The 21,155-nt window shown below is 35.1% G+C and overlaps 2 protein-coding genes across 2 annotated transcripts; both read left to right on the top strand.

Annotated features, from left to right (window-relative positions):
- The first annotated feature begins 7,684 nt into the window (after nt 1–7,684).
- PRXQ (Thioredoxin superfamily protein) lies at nt 7,685–9,144 on the top strand. The gene is made up of 4 exons (XM_089610291.1): nt 7,685–7,940; nt 8,033–8,170; nt 8,268–8,357; nt 8,809–9,144. Exons 1-4 carry the CDS (start codon nt 7,749–7,751, stop codon nt 9,025–9,027), a joined length of 639 nt encoding a protein of 212 aa, XP_089466417.1. The 5' UTR covers nt 7,685–7,748; the 3' UTR covers nt 9,028–9,144.
- Nucleotides 9,145–16,578: 7,434 nt separating this feature from the next.
- Nucleotides 16,579–19,989, top strand: LOC149400162 (single myb histone 4-like). The gene is made up of 6 exons (XM_089610471.1): nt 16,579–16,940; nt 17,427–17,629; nt 18,156–18,240; nt 18,721–18,804; nt 19,146–19,434; nt 19,526–19,989. Exons 1-6 carry the CDS (start codon nt 16,791–16,793, stop codon nt 19,555–19,557), a joined length of 843 nt encoding a protein of 280 aa, XP_089466597.1. The 5' UTR covers nt 16,579–16,790; the 3' UTR covers nt 19,558–19,989.
- The last annotated feature ends 1,166 nt before the right edge of the window (nt 19,990–21,155 follow it).

Here is a 21,155-nt window from a genome sequence, read left to right as displayed (position 1 = left end):
AGAATTCAAACGATTACATTAAGCTTAAGCCGTCTAGCAACCTAAGACCAAAACGAAGCATGGATTATGAGCATGAGTTTTCGCCCTCTCTCGAGTGACAGAATTCTCCTAAAAACAATCCTAAAGATGGCCAATCTAAAGAACGCATTAAGAACACATCCACACAAGCATGAATAATTAAGTAAATCAAAGCATTTCACCCTAACGAACCCCCTAACCCAATTTAATCCGGTTGCATCGCAACTCCGCTAAAAAATCTAGCCTCTAACGGAATCCATAGTTAACACCATAATGATCAAAACAATAATCAACATAATCATAAATAAGAGAAACACTATGAGATTCATGACAGGAAGAATGAAACTATCAATTAATTGAGAAATAAAAGTAATGGAGAGTGAAGGAAAGAAAGAAAAACTATTAAAAACGGGAGTTCACGGTTGCTTGTTCGTCGGATTGTCGACTCAACTTCGCTCCCAAACAAACGCTCTCCAAAGAAAAGTGCAGCCAAAAAGTAGAAAAAACTCAAAACAAACTAGAATGAGTTAATTAGGTTACAAGAGGTGTTTTTTAGCCCTGGTTGTGTGTTTTTCGGAGTGATCTGAGCCTTCCAATTCGATCCAAGGGTCAAAAATCTTCAGAAATCGCTAATTTCATATTCCAGTAATCCGAAGGCGCGCGGCGCGCGGTAGTCACTGCGCGGCGCGCGGACTCAGCTCCAGGTTATGTGCGCTCCGCGCATAAGACTCTGTGTGATTTCGTGGTTTGTGATCCCGTATGCGCGGCGCGCGACTAGAGGCACGCGGCGCGCGGTCTCGGATCCTGTCTTCCCGCGGCGCGCGTAGTCGCCAAGTTTCTTGCCCATCTCAATTTTGACTCCATTTTGACCATTTTTACTCCGAATCCCATAATCTTTCCACGAAATTGATTGTAGATGCTCTAATGCTCCTCTGAACCTGAAATTACTCAAAAACCTACTAAAAACATTAAAATACTTGAGGACTCGTCGGTTTTTGGTTCGGGAAATAGGAGTTTTACGCGTGATAAACGCACCTATCACCAGGTTGATCTGTCCTTAATTATTAGTATTTAATATTATTTTTTTTCTTCAAGTAAAATGGTATTAATTGAATGCTTTTATAGTTACTAGTTTTGGCAACGCGTGTTGCGCGAGTCAGCAAAATTATTATTTGTTTTTAAATAAATGGTGAAAAATAAAAATAAGGAAAATAGAGTAAGTTAAAGACTTTTAATTGTATCAAATTAAATTTAGCAAAATCGTTGTTAATAATTTTTTTTAAAAAAATAACAAAAGAATGGAAAAAAACTCATTTATGATTCAAAGTTTCTTATATTTATATTAATATAAAATCTACGTGTAATATTAATATTACATAATTTTTATACATCCAAATAATGTATGTTATTGATATAGTATAATATAGTATTAGTAATTATGATCATAATATACATAAAAAAATGAAACAAAATATATTGATGAGAGATGGAGGAAAAAAAATAATAATTAAAGGCCAAGGACAAAAAAAAATATTAGGGCCGCCACGTGTCGTCATATGGCGACGCCATGTGACGGCATGTGGTTAAAGTTGGAGGAGGCATTGCCTCTTATTACTATGTTATGGATAAGCTGTTATGTAGTTTTTATTTTTCTACTAATAATGTCTCATATATACATCAAATTTTATGTTCACTACATTCATCGTTCTAGCATCAAATTAAAAACTTAAAAGAGATAGTGGACTTACATTCATCGTCCCGCAAAACAAATGAAAAACTAGTAAATCATAGTAAAATCACTGACAATATAATAAATAAATAAAACGTGATCTCTGAAAATACCCTGATCAAGTCAAAGATCTGGATAAAAAAATGAAATTCATCACCTTGCATCCAACCATATAGAATGAAAAACCAGCCATTACTGTAAATTAACAAAAGAATTCAAATCAATAACTGGAAGACTCTGGAATACTTCGATTTTGAGTGTGTAGATGGATAGGAAAATGGTTATTTATAGAAGAAAAGTAATTAAATTCCTCTTTGGGAATATGGAACAATTAAATATAATTTGTTAGATGTAAGTCAAGTGTAAGTGAGGGTAGGCTATAGCCCCCCTCAATTTTTTTTTTTGCACTTTTTACCCATTTTTTATTTTATTTTTACAAATTTTTACCTTTAAAATTTACAAATTAGCCCTCTCTGATTTTTTTTTACAAATTAGCCCCCTCTAAAGTGAAATTTTGGCTTCGTCCCTGGATGTAAATTACTGCTCTGAAATCGAGTTAATGTAAAAGAAAATTGAGAATAATTTTGAAGTACGGTAAATTGGGCAGTTGGATAGTAGTAAAATAAAGGACTTTTATACAGTTACATTTACAATTTGACATTGTTAAATAGTCAACATTTTGTAAATCTTAGTAAATAACAATTTATATATATTTACATACGTAAATCTTAGATAAATAATCATTTTTTATATAGTATGTCACATCATTTTTATTATTATTTATCTAAAATTTACGAAACGTTGATTATATAGTAATTTCAAATGTTTTAGTAAGATGGTTATAATTTTTTGTAAAATAAATATGGTAAAATTGGCCTCAGGACTAAACGTGGCTTAGCGGGAGATACCGCCACTCCCGCTACCGCGTGTGTCCCACTCCCGTTAATTGACCAAACGGGAATCCCGTCCCGTTAAGTAATGGGACGGGAACGGGACTTGGCCTAACGGGATTCGGACCCCGTTAGGCATAAATAATAAAAAAAAAACGTTTTAAAAGAATTTAAATAATTAAATAGAAGGCTATAATTGATAGGATTTTAAACTAAGTGGGTAGAAAAAAAGAATAAAAAAGAATGTAAATTTAAAAATGTGCCTCATAAAAAACCTCACCGACCCTTAAAAAGGTGCGACGGCGAGGAAAAAGAGCACCCCTTTCCTCGTTAATTATTTAAAAATTTATCCCGGACAAGGGCCGGGATATCCCTTAGTTATACAAGTTAGTCTAACCATTTATGTTTACATTTGCGAAATCAACTTCAAAATCGTCAAGAATATCGAAGCACATGAATGTTTCTTGTGCTCAATTTCTATGTTGAATCCAATCCTTACCACACGTCAATGGCTTCGACCATCTCCGGTTTCAAGCTACATCTTCTATCGTCGATGATGCGGCCCGCGCTACTAAAAGCCGCCTCAGATGACACGGTTGAAACAAAGATGGCGAGGATGTCTTGTGCCATAGATGACAAGACCGGGAACCTCCTCGTATTCTGTCTCCACCAAACCAATAGGTCGATGGCTTCGTCATCCGGTTTGACCCAACCGTTCCTATCGTACTCTTGGATCTCCGGATGTGACCGTGAGTCGGTTGCGCTCGACCTTGTCTGACTTGTCCCAGCTTCTTGTTGTTGAGGCGATGGGCTGTAAGCGGGGGCGTTGACGAAGACATTTGTGTATTGGTGTCTTATTGGATACTGCGTCTGTGATTGAGTTGGTTGTGTTCGATATTGCGGTAGGAGTTTCGCCTCGTATACCTTGAAAAGATAAAAAAAAAAAAAGCTTGCACGATCCTCGCGAGATCAAGTGCAACGTAATCTTGGTCCACGAAATGGTTTCTAATGTACTTAAGAAATTTTTTTAAACCACCAATTTTATATCGGCAGTATAGAATGGCTCCAAAACCGTATAATAATGGAACCTTTCCAGCCCCCCAATATTTTAAAAACTTGGCTGTCATTGCTTGAATAGAATCTTCAAAAATTGTTTCGTTTTTATATTTATCAAGATGCACAGCAATTGCGGTCATAGTATGAAGACCGAGAAAAGAAGTAGGAGTGTAAATAGCAGAGAGATAACAAGTTTCTTTATAAAAAATGTCGAGAAAAGAAACAACTGATTCAGTCATCCTAATATCATATTCGGATATAGCGTTATCGCCATGTTCGCTGTTAATGTAAGAAACAATAACATCGACATAATGCTCGGATAAAAAGTTGGTCAACATGAGAAATGTAGAATTCCACCTAATTTTGTTATCTAGGTGAAAGGTGCGCTCTTGGAGACCGTTTACTCTAAGGCGTCTCTTAAGCTCATCTACTCTAGAGGTTGAACTATTTATCCAACTAATATAATTCTTAATATTGTTGATCGAAGGGTCATAACTAGCGGCTCCGGCTTGAACTATGAGGTTTATGATATGGGTAGCACATCGTTGATGCAAAATGGTATCGTCAACATTAAGTTTCTCCTTTAACTCTCTAATCATGGCGTTGTTGCTTGTGACATTATCTAAGGTTACAGATATAATCATATCGGTCAAACCCCACTCAGCTATAACACTAACTATGATGTCTAAGATGGTTTCACCAGTGTGAAAACCTTCTATCCTCCTAAACGCTATGATACGTTTGTTGAGGTTCCAATCGTCGTCTATATTATGCACTATAATGCTAATGAAATCCATCTTAGATTGACCAGTCCAGATATCCGAGGTTAAGGCTACGCTATACCTACCAGATGATATTGTTTGTTTCATTTGTTCCTTTTCTCCTAAAAACCATTTTAGGATACCGGATCTCAAGGCTTTCCTAGATATTATTTGAACGTTTGGAATTATAGAACTCATGAATCTAACGAAGCCTTGAGATTCGATATGACTAAAAGATTGATCGGTGGAAACAAAATATTCTACTAAATCACGTCTAAAGGTTACAGGATTGATGTGACTTACCTGGCTTGACGAGTGATAGGTGCGTTTATTACGCGTAAAACTCCTATTTCTCGGACTAAAAACTAACGAGTCCTCAAATGTTTTTGATAGTTTTTGTGTGTTTATGAGTGATTTTCAGGTTTAAAAGGTCAATTGGGTCTTGAGGAGGTTATTAGCGCATCATGTGACGATTCCGAACAATTTCAAGGAGATTCATACACATTTGGACAACTTGGAGCGAAACAAGGAACGACGTCCTCTTCAGCAGGATTTTGGGATTTTTAAATGATGATTTTGGATTATCCACTTCCAGAATTGGATAGAGCTCCCTCTTAGCTTTCCAACGCATGTTTATTTGCAGAAATCGGACGTCGTAGCTAGGAGTTACGACCGTTTAAAAAACGGTGTGCAGCGACCCGGAAGCGCGCGGCGCGCGGAAAAAAGCGCGCGCCGCGCGGACAAAAATTTTGCCGTTTTCGCCTCCAGAGTCGTACGCGCGGACCGCGCGAAGCAGAAAATCAAAAGTGCGCGCCGCGCAGACAAAAGGGCGCGCCGCGCGGTCCAAAAATCAGCTTTTTCCAATGTTGCGTTTCTGAGCGGATTTTGGCCATTGGATGTGATTGGAAGGCCTAGATTGCTCCGAAAATAAGTCCATTCAACCTTAAAAAGACCAATGCTTTCAGAAGAAGTCATGCATGGAAGAGATTTTGTAGAATCTATCAAGAACATCTTTTCATTTTCTTAGTTTTTTTCATTATTTTTCCTAAATTTTCCAGACTTGTTCATACTTTGTGGCTCCGATTTGAAGAGAAGGAGAGAGCTGCAGAGTTTTACCATTGCTACAATCCTAATAAAAGTGTTCTATACTCTAAACTCTTATTTTTTTAATTCAAGTTCTCCATATGTTTATGATGTTTCTTGATGTGTTGTTCTTGTGTTCATCTTTAAGTATTTTTATTATCATGGTTATTAATATGAATTAGTCTCATGTAGGGCTATGGTGTAGCGGGTTCATTACGATGTAGGATTCATGGTATTAGAATTGTTAGGTTGTTGTTTTTCTCATCACTTTTACTTAATCCACAACTATGCTTAATGTTTGTATGAATGTCATGAACTCATGCTTGTTTTATGTTCAACTCTAATGCTTGAGAAAGATTAGGTTGTTGTGTTTTTGTGTGGATTACTAGAATTCATTCCTAGGCTAGATATAGCTAGGTTGTTCTAGACTCGTGAGAATACTCTTGTTTTTATGCTAGCCGTTCTTGTTAGGAGTTGAGATCGAGAGATGATATTCCAGTATCGGTTTAGGTTGTTAGATGCTTGAGAGAGATCTATCAATTCTATTAAAGTGAGTATGAGTAGTGAAAAGTATGAATCTCAATAGCTTGTTTCTTTTCCTAATTCAGCGAATCTAAGTTGTTTTGTGAACCCGTGAACCATAGTCCTTCCCTTTAGCCATTAGAATTTTTTGTGCATCTAGTTATTTAATTTTGTGACATGTTAGTGAATTTTTGTGACAACGATTCCATCAACTATATTTAGTTCTATATTAGCTTGTGAATCTTGAATCTTCAATTTAGCTAGTCCTCGTGGGATCGACTCGTTCTTACGATTTATTACTATTGCGACCACGTGCACTTGCGTGTGCGAGAAAATTCGCAACAACGAGGCTCCAGATTGATTCTCCTGGCAGTGCCTGTGATGACTCCACAATAGCGACGTCCCGACTCTTGTGTTGTGAGCGCTGAAGATTTTTCCACAACTGTGACATTTTTCGGTTTTTTCTCCGTTCGCCATCACATCTCCAAAGAAAGTCCAAACAACGGACCTAGTACGACGTCGTGGTGGTTGTTGTTGTTGAGGTGGTTGTTGGTTTTCTTGAGCACCTTCATGTTGTTGTTGTTGTCGTGCTCGTCGTTGTCGTCGTTGTTGTGTTTCCTCTTGTTGTTCACGTTGTCGAGGTCGTGGAACTTGACTTCGACGTTGAGATGGTGATGGTGGTACGTCTTCTTCTTCTTCTTCTTCCTCCTCCTCTTACTCTTCATTTGGATTTTGGGTTTCATCGTCATCTTATTCTTCATTTGGATTTTGGGATTCACGATAATGTTGCTCGAATTCTTGAAATTCTTGAAAAGCCACTTCGGATGGCGGAATTTGAGCTTGATATGCTTGCTCGGGATCTATTTGAGGGTAGTATGGCACTTGGGTGTTTGGAATTTCGGTGAATTCCGAATGGCCGAAAGTAGGAGCAACATAATTTGGATCGAAAGAGTATTGGGTGGTTAGGTCGTGGGCGTTTTGAGACAAGTGCAATCAATTTTCTTCAAAACGGTGCATTTGTTGACCTCGGGAAGCTCTTCCCCTTCGACCTCCTCGGTTGTCAGATGAGGATGCCATGAAAAATTGAAAGCGGTAAAGAGTATTAGAGATTAAAATCGAGAGCGTTTTGAGAGTATTTGAGATTGAGATTGAGAGAATTTGAGAGAGTTTGAAGGAATGGTGTGAAGAAAATGAATGAAATGTGGGGTATTTATAGATTTTAGAAATAAACGGGTAAAAAAAAAATTTAAAAATTCGGCCGAAATGGGTATAACAGCTATATTTATTAACGGCTGATCCAACGATCGAGATTTAAAAAAAACCGGGACTAACGGGATCACCAGATCCCGTTAGTCCCCTTAACGGGAGTCCCGTCTCGTCTGTCATCAGTAACGAGAGTCTCGCTCCCGTTACTGTTCCGAACGGTAGCGGGGATTCCGTCTCGTCCCGTTAGGCCAGGTTTACTCAGGACTCTACTATTAAAAAAGTTGATTTACAGTTGGCAACGTGCCACATCAGCGCTGGCAACTAGCGTTGGAAATGACCAAGTGTTGTACTTTGTGTCATCTCTAGCTGATTGCACATTACACGCCTTTATAAGTCACAAGTTACAAGCTGTTAACCAACCAAATCCAATAACAAGTGACAACCTTATCTCTCTCTGTCTCTGGGATTTCTGTATCGCAAAACATGGCTTCTCTCTCTCTCCCAAACCACTCTCTCCCTTCTCACACCCTTCCTTCTCAGGCTCGCAAAGACCCATCTTCTTCTCAAACCCTAAGAATCTTGCCCACATCCAATTTCCACGGCACCAAGCTCTCGTACTCAACTTCCTCTTCACTCCCATGCTCTTACACCACCAAGAACGTTATCACCGCCAAGGTACATTTCCCTAATCTGCGTTTTTTTATTTATTATTTTTCTCTTAGCTTGTGTGTATAACATTTTTTTTTTAATTTCATTGATGTTGAAAGGTTACAAAGGGTAGTAAGCCACCAGCGTTCACACTGAAAAATCAAGATGGGAAGAACGTGAGTCTCTCCAATTTCAAAGGAAAGCCCGTCATTGTTTATTTCTACCCTGCTGATGAATCCCCAGGTTGCACTAAACAGGTGAATTGATTTTCACACTAGAATCATGGCTTGATGTTAAAAGGCCTATACCCAATTTGATTATATGCATATATATATGTATATATTGGCCAACTAGGCTTGCGCTTTCAGGGATTCTTATGAGAAGTTTAAGAAAGCCGGGGCTGAGGTGGTTGGGATCAGCGGTGACGATGTTGCCTCACACAAGGTATCTCCAAAACTCCATTGTTAACCTTGTTACTTTTGTGTCAAGGAAAAAATAAATAAATATACATACAAAACAGCATTTGAAACTGTAAAATAGCCGAAATTTTAATTTTTTTTAGCCAACTAGCCAAAATCACATTGTTAACAAATTTCGACGTTGTCAATAAACATGTTGACCCTATATATAAACAAATTCAATTGTCAAAAAATTTATTGAGAAGGTAAAAAATATATATATAATTGAAATCAGGGACAGGCACATTTTTATGAATTTTTTTCTATTTCATTAGTTTAAGATAAACCTTTGTTCTTTTGCGACTCCATTAGTTTTAATCGGCTACAAAGCCAAAAACGCAGTGCAGCCCCCATGAAAGAAAAATGAGATGTAGCTTAAGATTAACAACATATTGCCTGATATATATATTGGTGTATGTGTATATATGATATACAAGGCGTTTGCGAAGAAATACAAGCTTCCGTACACGTTGCTTGCGGACGAAGGGAACAAGGTGAGGAAAGAGTGGGGGGTTCCGGGGGATTTGTTCGGGACTTTGCCCGGGAGAGAGACTTACGTGCTCGACAGAGACGGCGTCGTTCAGCTCGTCTACAACAATCAGTTCCAACCCGAGAAGCACATCGACGAGACCCTCAAATTCCTCAGCTCCGTTTGATGATCATATATATATCTGTGTATCTTCTTTTCCGTCCCTTTCAATACTTTTGTCAATCATGTTGAAGTGTTTTGATTTTACCGAGTATATACGGCAACCAATTTTTTTCTCTCTTTCTCTCTCAAATCACATATTGTAGGATTTGTTTATAATCCTCCGAATACTTTTTTTTAAGCTTCTATATGTTACCGGCCTATCATTCAGTTGATAATTATAAACCAATTATCTGCTATTAGTTGTGTCAGTTTGCTCAGTCTGTTTCTGTTTATCGCTAAAACAAAAATCAAAATCCGGCGAGGATAAAACAGATGGAGGCAAATATCATTGAAGTTTTAATGTCCATGATTATAGAGCACCTCTGAGCTAAGCTGAGGCAGCAGTCTCACATAATTGTCGGCAACATTAGCATATAAAATTATATAAAACAGACTTTTGAAACTAATTGAGTAATAAAATAAAAATATATATATTTTTTAGCAAAATAATCCACGTTACCTTGTCAATTTTTTTTTACACTATCATTCAAAATTTTGACCATGTCCAAAAAATTAATGACATGATAAAAAAATAATTGAAATCTAGTACTTATTGTAAATTTTGTTATTTCACTAATTTTATATAAATTTGACTATTTAAAAAATTCATTAATGTTGCAATGTTTTTAGTTTCACAACATTCCAAAATTGGAATGATACCATTTTTTTTGTGTGTGTATATTTTCAATTTTGTTCATATTTCTTGAATGGGTTCTTTAATGAAAAGTGAATGGGTCCGATGTTAGCTCTAACGGTGGCGATAGACTTCCGGTGACGTGGGACTTGATGAAAAATGAGGAAGAGTTGGAAAGGGCTTCATTACTTTGATTATTCGCCTCAGTGATAAGATAATGCAAAATGCTACGGTGTATGTCAGCTACCGATGTATGGTTGAAGCTAGAGTAACTTTTTATGACGAAGACTTCACTGAGTCAGTTGTTTCTCAAGGCATAGCATTTCGCATTCAAGATTGCGGAAGGAAATGAAGAGGAGCTCGACAAGCTTATCATTGATTTGGAGAATATTGTTTTTTTTAATGTCTTTTTTTTAATTTCGTTTAATTTAATGATTTTTAGAGATTAATTTTATCCGAATACGCACAAAACGATAATGTGGGGAATTTTCGGTAAGTGCATTATATTTTATTATTTTAGTAACATTTTCAGTTATATTTTAATTATGGATAATTCGGCCAGTAGCCCAACAGAACCCTCTTTTTAAAAAAATAGCCAAAGTTTTATTTTATTAAGAAAATAGTCTAGCAGACCGAAGTTAATTAATTAACTAGTTAGGTTAATTTAATTTGCTTTAAAAAATAGCTCATCCGACTTAAGTAAATTAAATTAACTGATTTAGTTAATTAATTAACTTCGTCACGGTGGGCTATGTTTCTTAATAAAATGAAACGTTGGTTAGAATCTTAAAATAAACTTGAGAATTGGCTAATTGCAATTCATTTAATTATCTCACGCAATTTTGAGTGATTATCGAGAAGCTGAAGCTTGAAACTAGAAATTAAGAGCGTTGAAAATATGAAAATAATAGAGCGATCCATTTAGAAAATAGAACGATTTTTAACAACGGAACGGGCCGGGCCTAAGAATGTCGCCCAAGGATCAACTCGGGCCCAAACCCTCAATCTTCGAGGCCGAGGGCCGAGTCCAGGCCCGGACTTGAAAATGCCTAAACTAAAAATAAATATTTTTTAAAATTAAAACAGCAAAAAATATTTAAATCGTTAATAATAAAATTGAATTTATGTGTAAAAAGTATATATATACATAAAAACATAAAATTTTATAAATATATATATATATACACACACACACATATATATATATATATATATATATATATATATATATATATTTGTTCTATTCAGAAATGGTTAGGCCTACATTGGCCTAATCAGGTCCAGGGCCCGGCACTGGTTGAGCTTTTATGAGACCTCGGATCAGGCTGGACTTGAGGTCCTATATAGCCCAGGTTCTTCAACAAGCCCAATTTGACCCGACCCTTTCGACCTAAAACCTCCAAATGGTCTGACAGGTTAGCCAACAAGCTATTGACAACACTAGGTCCATAAACCCACAAGCCAAATTGGACACATCACCTCATATGAAATTCCACACAACATGCAGAAAGTGCAAACAACATGAAAGTGGGTTTTGCTAGGAAAATGGGCCACGTGCATACAAAATGCTCATTTACATAGCCTCGGGAAGATGGGACGGGTCCCAGCCTACCTATCTGAGCCCTACGTATGGTTCGGACCTCATGTATAGGGCCTCGCGAAGAGAGGGTCGCGGGCCTAGACCGCTTGTTTGAGTTCGGTTTGGGTTCTCGAAGAGAAAGGATCATGGTTTGGATCTCGTGTTAGGGGCCTAAGAGAGACTAGAATGTGTGTTGAGATCGACGCCACATATGAGCCACTAATACACCACTAACGAGCCACATACGATTCTTCTTCATGATGTGTTGACTTTAGTTTGGGATTCTCCTTAATGCCCTTTCGTATACCTCTCTAATGATAGTTAAGCTACATAATAACGATTTACTTACCAATAATTGCTATTTTTCTCTATTTATCTATGACATGCTTATACATTAATGGACAATTTTATAACTAATTTAAAATGGGGATTATTCCTAAACTATGACCTTCACAATAGTTTTGGACCAAAATCCAATATCTCTAATTTAATCCAAAAACATGACTTGCTTTTTTTACACAATTACGTTTGTATCCTTTTATTTCTTTCAATTTTTTCTCATTGATTTTCTATATCTCCTTTCTTTCGCTCCACCATTTTTTCCCTCCTCTACTCAGCCATCTTTGAAAACAACAGATGATTCACTTCACAAGCGTTGACGCGAAATCAAAACAGGAAGAACACCGCCAAGAGGATTGAGCTCTCTCCGTCGAAGCCCATCGATGTCTCGAAATCGGAATCAAAGCTCGCAACTTTTGAAATCAGGATCGAAGCTCACCACGCCGCGGGAGAAAACGCATCACCATGTTCGTTTCGAAGCTCGCCGCGCCGTTGTACAACGATTTCTGTTCTTATTAGGGTTTTGATTTAGAGTTGGTCTCGTGAGATTTATGTATATTTATTTGTTTATTTATCTGAAATGGCTTTGATTTGTTGAATTCATGTGGTCTTTGAAGTTAAAAAACAATGAAAGAACGATTCTTGGAAGCATGGAAAATCTGAAGAAAAAAAATCTGAAAAATTTTGGGAATCGTTGAAGATTTATTGACATTGTTGCATTTTTATTGACATTAATGTCAATAAATCTTCAACGGTTCTGGGAAAATTCTTTGAAGATTTATTGACATCAATGTCAATAAAAATGCAATTTTATTGACATCAATGTCAATAAATCTTCACAGTTTTTTTTTTTTTTTTTTTAATGATTTTAAATGTTTATAAAGGAATTTTAAACGTTTAAAAATATGAAATTAACATCCCGATTACACTCTTTTTATGCAGTAATGGGTGATATATATTTTAGTGTATGTCAAACATAGTGGTACATGGGTTAAACCATGTGTATACAAGGAGGGTGCATCGTTTGTACTTGTGCTTTCGGATGGTTTTGAGTACAACCATCTCATGGACGTCGTGTATGCTGAGATGGGGCTCTTACCGTCCACTCATTCCATTGTGATCAAATATGAGACACCATTTTCGGCATTGCCAATAAAGATTACAAACGATAGCCACGTCAAATAAGTTCCAATGTGACTTTTTATTGACATTAATACAAATAAGTTCCAATGTTTATTGACATTAATATATATAAAAAAGAACATGAATTAATTATGTGTATACAAGGAGGGTGCATCATTTGTACTTGTGCTTTCGGATGGTTTTGAGTACAACCATCTCATGGACGCCGTGTATGCTGAGATGAGGCTCTTACCGTCCACTCATTCCATTGTGATCAAATATGAGACACCATTTTCGGCATTGCCAATAAAGATTACAAACGATAGCCACGTCAAATAAGTTCCAATGTGACTTTTTATTGACATTAATACAAATAAGTTCCAATGTTTATTGACATTAATATAAATAAAAAAGAACAGGAATTAATTATTTTTCAATAACTCACTGTGACTTTTTATTGACATTAATAGAAATAAGTTCCAATGTTTATTGACATTAATATAAATAAAAAAAGAACATGAATTAATTATTTTTCAATAACTCACTGTGACTTTTTATTGACATTAATACAAATAAGTTCCATTTATTTATGGGCATTGTAGCGAAATAGCCAAAATGAAACTATAAAATTATTTTTTAGCCTATGTTTCACGACATTTAGGAAAATAGTCAACATGATTATGTGACAATAATTAATGTCTTATTTACCCTTATTTATTAATAAATTCGTCATTTTCTCTTTCCTATTTTTTTCCTACACTTTTTTTTACATAAAACTTCAAATAACCATATCTATCTCATATGAACTCGAAATTGAGTGATTCCAAATCCTACGGATTCGTGACGCCGAGATCTTCAAAAATAGACTCATTGTGTTTGATGGAAAATAATTTTTAATACCATAGATGTAGAAAAATCTACCTTAAATATGGAAATAACTGAATTTTTTTGAAATTATCAAAAAAATAAATGGAAATGTAAATATGATGCATTAAAAATAATTTTTATCAAACACAATGAGTCTATTTTTTAAGATCTCGACGCCACGAATTTGTAGGATTTGAAATCACTCAATTTCGAGTTCGTATGAGAAAGATACAAATTTTTGAAGTTTTGATGCAAAAAAAATTATTTGAAAAAAAATAGGAGAGAGAAAGTGACGAATTTATTAATAAATAAGGGCAAATAAGACTATAATTATTGCCACTTAAGACATTTGGCTATATCCCTAAAAATTGTCAAACATAGGCTAGATCCAAAATCACATGTTTAAAGTGGCCTAATTAGTTACAAATCTCTTTATTTATTGACATTAATATAAATAAAAAAAAAAGAACATGCTCGTGTAAACATTGGAACTTATTTGTATTAATGTCAATAAAAAGTCACAGTGAGTTATTGAAAAATAATTAATTCATGTTCTTTTTTATTTATATTAATGTCAATAAAAAGTCACAGTGAGTTATTGAAAAATAATTAATTCATGTTTTTTATTTATTTATTTATATTTATGTCAATAAACATTGGAACTTATTTGTATTAATGTCACTAAAAAGTCACAGTGAGTTATTGAAAAATAATTAATTCCTGTTTTTTTATATCAATGTCAATAAACATTGTTTGTTTATATTATTTATAATACGATGATAATTTGACATGGAAAGGTCTCGGCTCCGAAAGCACAAGTACAAACGATGCACCCTCCTTGTATACACATGGTTTAACCCATGTACCACTATGCTTGACATACACTAAAATATCACACATTACTGCATAAAAAGAGTGTAATCGGGATGTTAATTTCATATTTTAAACGTTTAAAATTCCTTTATAAACATTTAAAATCATAAAAAAAAAAAAAAAACTGTGAAGATTTATTGACATTAATGTCAATAAAATTGCATTTTTATTGACATTGATGTCAATAAATCTTCAAAGAATTTTCTCAGAACCGTTGAAGATTTATTGACATTAATGTCAATAAAAATGCAACAATGTCAATAAATCTTCAACGATTCCCAGAAATTTTCAGAATTTTTTCCAGATTTTCCATGCTTCCAAGAATCGTTCTTTCATTGTTTTTTAACTTCAAAGACCACAGGAATTCAACAAATCAAAGCCTTTTCAGATAAATAAACAAATAAATATACATAAATCTCACGAGACCAACTCTAAATCAAAACCCTAATAAGAACAGAAATTGTTGTACAACGGCTAGGCGAGCTTCGAAACGAACATGGTGATGCGTTTTCTCCCGCGGCGTGGTGTGCTTCGATCCTGATTTCAAAAGTTGCAAGCTTTGATTCCGATTTCGAGACATCGATGCGCTTCGACGGAGAGAGCTCAATCCTCTTGGCGGTGTTCTTCCTCTTTTGATTTCGCGTCAACACTTGTGAAGTGAATCATCTGTTGTTTTCAAAGATGGCTGAGTAGAATAGGGAAAAAATGGTGGAGCGAGAGAAGTGGAGCGAGAGAAAGGAGAAATAGAGAATCAATGAGAAAAAATTGAAAGAAATAAAAGGATAAAAACGTAATTGTGTAAAAAAGCAAGTCATGTTTTTTTATTAAATTAGAGATATTGGATTTTGGTCCAAAATTATTGTAAATGTCATAGTTTAGGAATAATCCCTTTAAAATGTGCATCACTTTTCATATTTCACTCATATTTTCAAAATATTTCACCATTAACCGTTTCCTTTTTTTGGACAAAAATACCCTCATGTTTCAGAAATCTAGCCAACTATTATTGAAAGCTGATCACCAATTACTGAAATTTGGTTAATTGTTATTAAAATATGGTTAAATGTTAATGAAATCTGGTCAACAATATTGAAATACGGTCAACAAGTAATAAAATGTGATTAACTGTTATTGAAATCTGATCAACAACTATTGAATTTTGGTTAACTGTTATTGAAAACGGTTATTTGTGAAATTTAGACGGTTTAGCGGCTAATATTAATATATATATATATATATATATATTAACGAGAAATGGTTATTTTCGACTATTTCCACATACATTAAATAGACAGTTTACTTGTAAAATACTCAAGTCCATAACTCAAACATTGAGTTTGAGTTCAAGTTCAACATTAACAATAAGAAAAAGAAAAAGACACATGTATATACATTGTAATTTAGTGAAATATCAAGTTTAACTTCAAGTTTTCAAAAATGTCGAGTTTGTGATTTGTTTTTAATAAAATGACAAAATTATATCATAAAATAGATAACAGCGCCACAAATATATCTTTTATTGATTTTTTTTTATTGATGTTGACTTTGATATAAGAAACCGAAACAAAACCCAAATTATTACTTTAATTCCAAAATTCTCGATTTTGAAATAAAAAAATAGCACTAAATCGAAATAGACTAGTAAAAATCAAAAGATGACTTTATTTTCGTGTTCAAATTGCAACTTCGGATCCTGAATTTCATGCTCGAATAAATGATTTTGATGACTAACGACTCTCGATTTTTACCCATTTCCTCTATCTGCATTTTCTATGATTCAAAGATTGTTGTTTATTTTTTCGTTTTTAAATAAATTACATATATAGTGCAAATGAACATGAGTAAAATTGAAGTTTACATATAAATATTAGAGTTAACATCAATGAAAAATCAACGTGGCACTGTTATTCATTTTAAAGTATAATCTCGTCATTTTAATTAAACATAGGATATGAATTCGATATTTTTTGAAAACTAAACACTAAATTTGACATATCTCTAAAACACACGATATATAAAAGAAAAACTACACTGTGAAAAGGTGAAAACAATAAAACGCCGTCGTTCCGAATCGCGGTCCATGGTAATTTAGTGTTGCCGGTTTTTCCAGGTACAGAAAGAGAGACAGAAGAAAGATAATCAGAATCAACCCTCACTTTGATTTCTTTTACTAATTATTAGAATTTCTCTTCCTTATTTACTCGTCTGTCTTGGAAGCGATTGAAGAAGAAGAAGTAGAAGAAGAAGGAAAAAGAGAGAGAGAGAGAGAGAGAGAGAGAGAGAGAGAGAGAGAGAGAGAGAGAGAGAGAGAGAGATGGGTAATCCGAAGCAAAAGTGGACGTCGGAGGAAGAAGAAGCACTGAGGAAAGGAGTGTTGAAGCATGGCACTGGGAAGTGGAAGGATATCCAGAGAGACCCCGAGTTCAATCCCTACCTTCTCAATCGCTCCAATATTGATCTCAAGGTCACTCATTCTTTTCCCTATTTTTTTCTTTCGCTTCTTAATCTGTTTCAGTCTCTCTTAAACGGTGCAAAAATGTCCAGTTTTTTTTCTTCTTCATAAAACCTATACGCCGTTGCAGAAATCCATGCTTATTTGCGTTTTAGGTTCTTCTCTACAATCGACGCTTGGTACGACTCCAAATTAATGTGTGTTTATTTTGAAATATTCTGAATAAGTCGTCACAATAGTATTTGGACTCACTATTGTCCTTCAGTACCTGTTCGGCAATATTTCTAGGTTTTCCAAGTGTTCATGGAAGAAAAATATCACCATGTCAAATCATATACTTGCTGGATTTTGAGTATTTGATTTCAAAGCAATGGTGGTACATGGTATATGATTCTTGTATTCAAAACACAGAATAATTTTCTCAAAGAGACTATGGAAAGAAAATTGAACTTTTTCAAATTCATTATCAAGAAATAAATTTCGTTTGGCGGCGCGCAGGACAAGTGGCGGAACCTGAGTTGCAGCGCCAACGGCCAAGGCCCGAGGGAAAAGTCGAGGACCCCGAAACCGAAAATAAACCCCGAAGATCCAGCCACTCAATCGACCACCCCGTCACAGAGCGCCGCCGCTGTTGCAGTCACAGCTCCGTTAAACACGGACGACTCTTCCAAAGGCTTGCCCGATGGAAAGAACTCTTCAATGTATGAATTATACGACACTCTCTTTTCTTTCGTTACCGTATTCCGTGTAGGAAAAAAAAGTTATTCAGTGAATAATTTGGTATTTGGGAGCTAGGATTTCTGGTTTCGAAGTGCTCAGCCAGAAGCATTGCAAATTGATTTATGGGAACGCTTAAGATTTTTTTTTCCCCTTACGTAAATTCATTTTTTTCCGGGTTAATGTAGCTCTTAATGAGTTGGTGTAATTGTTTCCTTTCGTGTTTTTAACTGTGCTGAAAAAAAATCTATAAAAGACTTGATTATGAACCCTCAAGACTTTATTAGTTAGACCCCAGTAAAATTTCAAGGAAGTTGGAGAGTAATACTCTGGTTTGATAGTGCTGTTATACGTCTAGTATATTTTACAGTTAGAAATTAGTTCATTCGCATGAATCTTAGCTTCACTATACTGATAAATCTCTGTTCTGTCATCATTTGATAGCCAACATGTTTACACTTCCTTTCTGCTTGGTCAACTAATTTTATGCTGGTAAACGTTTTCATTTAGGAACAACTCCATGATATTTGAAGCAATTTCTATGTTGAAAGAACCAAATGGATCAGATACCAGTGCAATTGTGAGCTATATCGAGGTATGCTAAACACTTATAATCATTCATGGTTATATAAGCTTTAATTAAGTGAATGATGAACTATCCCTGTGAGTTGGCAGACCACAGAATGGAATAAGAGTTTTATAGGGTTCTTTGAATGTAACTCTCAACTGAATAAGTATAGTATACCTCTTAATGAGCTTTTTAACTCTTAACTACGGACTACCGAACTTGGTAAAGGGCTCTCATTCGAATTGGAAAAGTATAACTTAATGCTGAAATTTTCATCTACCAAAAAACCTATCTGGTTTTTTTAGTCCCATACTTCTGGACTAAACATTGTTTTTCAGAGAAGTTGCTTTCAGTGTGAAACAGCTACATGATTATATGTACATGAAACTTGTTATGTTATTTTATAGCTTTTCGATGATCTTCTTAAAGCTACATCATTTTAATTGTTTGAAATTCCTATTTAATCTGAAGTATAAGTGTGTTTTTATTTATTTTTTTATTTTGCAGCAAAAGCACGAGGTTCCCCAAAATTTCAGGAGGCTATTAAGTACAAGATTGAGACGGCTGGTTGCACAAGACAAACTTGAAAAGGTTTCTATGCATCTGTTTGCTTATAAATAACCTGAAAGATGATTTACGGCTTTATTTAAACTTATATATACATTTATTTATTTAAATAAAAATAAATGATAGGAAATCAGAAAATATCATTTATCATAAACCACGAAACCCGGGCATCATCGACCGAGAGACGTACAGGGTCCGACCAACCCCTTGGGGGTTAACACACCATTGAAAATACACTTTAGTCCACCCCCAAAGTTCTATCCATTCATGTCAAGCTTAGTAAACTGGACAAATCTACGGAAAACAGTTATTTTTTTTTATATATACCAAAAAAATAAGCTTTATATGTTCCCAAATTATTACAGGTGAACAATAACTATAAGTTGAAGAGCAGCAACGGTGGTGGTGCGTCTTTGGTGCCGAAAACGCCAGGACCGAGAGTGGAAACCCCGCCTCGCCAATTGCCAACCGCCGTTCCTAAAATGACCATCGATCCTCAGGAGGAGGCAGCGATAGCCGCAGCCATGCTGGTAGCTGATGCCGACCACAAATCGTTTGTGGCGGCCGAAGCGGTCAGGGAGGCCGAGAAGATCGCTTTCATGGTCGAGGATTCCGACTCCATGTTGAAACTCGCAGTGGAGCATCACGAGAAATGTAAATAATAATAAATATTTGGATGAACCCCATATCTTCTTTTTAGTCAACATTTGAATTATTATTATTATTATTATTCTTTTTTTTGCAGACCTAGCTGCCGAAGCTGCGGAGCAGGCGTAAGTGATGCCTCGGTCCGTTATTCTTTAGGAAGGCTGTCCTTATTATTGGGATATTGTAAATCTTAAAAAAAAAAAAAAAAAATTAGCCTTCAGGTAAGAATCTAGATTGAAATTTGCGTCATTCGTGACGGAAGAGTGAAAGTTGTGAAATAGATACTTTTTTTTATACTTCAAATCTCACAGTTTTGGATGCCGTAACAACGGGTAATTTTAGTCCTTATTTACTGACTAAGTCTCGATAGTGGAATAGCTTAGTTGAATTTGAAACATTATGTTTTGTTGTGCATATGGGAATGAGAAGGAGTTGACGGCGAAATGATCCTGAAAGCAGTGAAAATGTGTTTTTTTTCATGGAGCATAAGCATTTCTGGGTGTCTTTTCTTATCAGAATACAAACTGGCAGTTCAATAATTTAATTACTTTATTTATTTAATTACATACTGTTTTTTTTTGTTTTTTTTATTATTATTATTTTTTTAATTTTTGGAAACATTTGATGATTACTATTGATGGGAAGTATAAATTCATTTTTTACTCTGGTCATTATAGCATCACTGAAGAGGCTGTGCTTGAACGTATCGCAGCAATTATTGGACTCAAGTCTTATTATATGTGTACTTGTAAGTTCATGTTATTTGTTTTCTATATTCGAAATCATTTCATGCTTTTTTTTAGTCGCGACGATGGGGAATCAACTGTAATAAACTATAATTTATATATAAAAACATGAATGAAAAATCGCTCTTTCATTTTTATACGGCCAGACGATCGTCACGGATTGGCCGTGGTCGAGTCATGGACGGGCCATAGGCGTATCAGTTATCAAGACCGTCGATCGGGCCATGAATGAGCCACTAATAAACCGATAGATGATGATTTTACACCCTAGTAATGCCAGCTTCTTTTTGCCAAGTCTCTTTGTGGAAATAGTCGAAATAACTGTTTTTCGTAATTTTTTCAATATTAGTTGCTGAACCTTTTAAATTTCATAAATAACAGTTTTCAATAACAGTTAACCAGATTTCCATAGTCGTTGACCATATTATAAAAGCTGTCGACCAGATTTCAATAACAGTTAAACGAATTTCAATAACAGGTAACCAGATTTCAATAGTTGTTGATCAAATTTCAATAATTGGTGATCAGATTTCAATTGTTGTTAACTACATTTAGAAACATTAGGGTATTTTTATCCAAAAAAAAAGAAACGATTACTGGTAAATTATTTTTAAAATATGAGTGAAATATGAAAAGTAATGCACGTTTTATGTTAGTTATGAAAATTTTCCAATTTCTTTGGAGGGACATGGCCTTGGACTGATCATTGAGCTTAGATATTGGTTTTGGGAGAGTCATATTTCGCTGTATTTGTGTCATTTTCTTAGTAGGAGTGTCATTTTTAATGATGCTAAAATATATATGAATTTCTACGTATGGCTTCAAGTATATTAACAATGAAGAACATTAAAACAGCCAGAAGAAGAATCAAATAATATAAACTCAAAGTTTGGTAGAATTTAAACGAGTGCTTAAGTGAACAAAGTGATCAATTTTCGTGCCACTTAGCATCAAATTAAAGCCTAACCAACGAGGGGAGAG

The sequence above is a fragment of the Urtica dioica genome, chromosome 4, assembly GCF_054948205.1.
Source record: "Urtica dioica subsp. dioica isolate 48M chromosome 4, U.dioica_male_clone48M_v1_H2, whole genome shotgun sequence".
In the NCBI taxonomy this organism is placed as follows: domain Eukaryota; kingdom Viridiplantae; phylum Streptophyta; class Magnoliopsida; order Rosales; family Urticaceae; genus Urtica; species Urtica dioica.
This window is presented reverse-complemented; position numbering and strand designations above follow the sequence as displayed.